General features: G+C 34.3%; 1 protein-coding gene across 1 annotated transcript in view; it reads left to right on the top strand.

The window, feature by feature from the left end:
* Positions 1-1,874, top strand: part of LOC103479638 (desmocollin-1-like) — a 14,567-nt gene that overhangs the window by 1,834 nt on the left and 10,859 nt on the right. Inside the window, exons 3-7 of the mRNA XM_008434184.2 lie at positions 322-329; positions 460-615; positions 1,197-1,338; positions 1,418-1,572; positions 1,686-1,820. Of these exons, the coding sequence (XP_008432406.1) occupies positions 322-329; positions 460-615; positions 1,197-1,338; positions 1,418-1,572; positions 1,686-1,820 (596 nt within the window). The remainder of the gene's footprint in view (positions 1-321; positions 330-459; positions 616-1,196; positions 1,339-1,417; positions 1,573-1,685; positions 1,821-1,874) is intronic.

The following is a 1,874-nucleotide window of genomic DNA, read 5'->3' as shown; positions in this document are numbered from 1 at the left end:
CAACAAATAATATTTTAAATATAAAATGCAGCTATTAGGAAACAAGCTTCAGCTTGCATTCAGAAATGTAGCTTTACTGCTAAACAGTGCACAATGATTACATTTGGTCAGATTTTGAAACAGGTTCAGAATTTATTGACATTGCCWTCAAATCCACTGCAAAAACCAGTCGACCCCCGACCCCCAAAAATAATCATATTGACATTGTATTCTATAATTCTAATATTTTTCTAAGGATATGTGAAACAGAAAGATGGAGCAGAAAAATGTGGGTCAATCATTATAAAATGGAACAATCTCTTTTTTTTTTATATTGTGCAGTTCTTGTTGTATGCAATCCTATTTTTACAATCAAGTGCAATGCTAGCTGTTTGAACACAGGCAAGTTAGATATAATACACGTTCTTGTAAAGTTGTTGTTGTTMTTTTAAGATATTTAATTTCTTTTCTCTGTTATAGATTGTTTCAGATTCACAAGCCACACACGATGTGTACTACACCATCGAAGGACGTGGTGTGAACCTGGACCCAGCTGGCATTTTTAGTCTTAACAGTAAAGATGGGGCTCTGTACGTGCACAAGACAGTGGATCGAGAAACGATTGCACAGTATACAGTAGGTTTTAGAGATAGTCCACTTCTCACCTTTATCATTTGATCTCAACCTGCCTTATTTACTTGATTTTATATTCTATCTCTGAAATGCATTTTTTTTTACTAAAACTAGTAGTTCCATTTCTTTATCATTTCAATGATTAATTTATTAGTTTATTTTAAATTAAATACATTTGTACAATGCAACATAAAAAAATCTAATTAGCTTGTTTTTCTGATTTCTGAAAAAGGATAATGTAACAGTTGTTGTACTGTTTATTTAAATTGTTTTTGCCAAGTGAAACTTCTAAGTGCAAGAAAATGCGCTTAGAAGTTTCATAGACACTTAAAAGTCTCAAATTGGAGTAGTCTTATATATTTCTAATGTTATATGAGAAAACATATTCTCTATTAAACCATAAACAGATGTACAGTAAAAATGCAGTATCTTAAATCTCAGCCTTTATTATTTTTTGTGACAACAGAACCTTGTTTTGCTTAAGGCATTTTTGTTTACTATTCTGATGGTAAATATTAGTTGAACTATCAGTTCTTTTTGGCATATTAATATTTGATCATGCTGAAATAYGTGTATGTTTACAGCTAACGATTAATGCTTTGGACAAAATATCCCATGTGCCAAGAGATTTACCTTTGGACATTGTAGTAAAAGTGGACGATGTAAATGATAATGCGCCAGAGTTCCAAGGCAAGCTTGAGTTTACTGTGCTTGAGCAAAGCTTAGGTAAGCAAACACCCAATGGTCATGGCATATGAAACATGCTCTGTCAACATCYTCTGACTAAACATCTTGTCCACCATAGCTGAGCTGGTGGGGAAAGTGAATGCCACAGACAAAGATGATCCCAATACAGACCATGTGAGGATCAGATACAAGCTCCTTGATGGGTTGGATTTTTTTGCCATCAAYGCCGAAACCGGTGTCATCTCCACAATCTCTAAGAAGCTGGACCGGGAGGTGAGTCCTGCTATCTCATTGAAGTTGTTTGATTTTGTTTCTTTAAATTCAACATGCTAGTGTAAATTTATCTCCCATTTCACCACTTGACCTTTTTTATGTTTTATTTTAAGACAAAAGAAAAGCATATGGTTACTATAGAGATCAGAGATTTGAAGGGTGCACCAGCGGGTCTTTCCAGCACTGCTACCGCAACAATCACCTTGAAAGACATCAACGACAACCCACCGACTTTYAACCAAAGTTCAGTAAGTGCTTAGAACCTAAATAAACATAATAATAGTAATAGATAAATCGTTGAA

This window comes from Poecilia reticulata, linkage group LG17, assembly GCF_000633615.1.
Source record: "Poecilia reticulata strain Guanapo linkage group LG17, Guppy_female_1.0+MT, whole genome shotgun sequence".
Lineage (NCBI taxonomy): Eukaryota > Metazoa > Chordata > Actinopteri > Cyprinodontiformes > Poeciliidae > Poecilia > Poecilia reticulata.
This window is presented reverse-complemented; position numbering and strand designations above follow the sequence as displayed.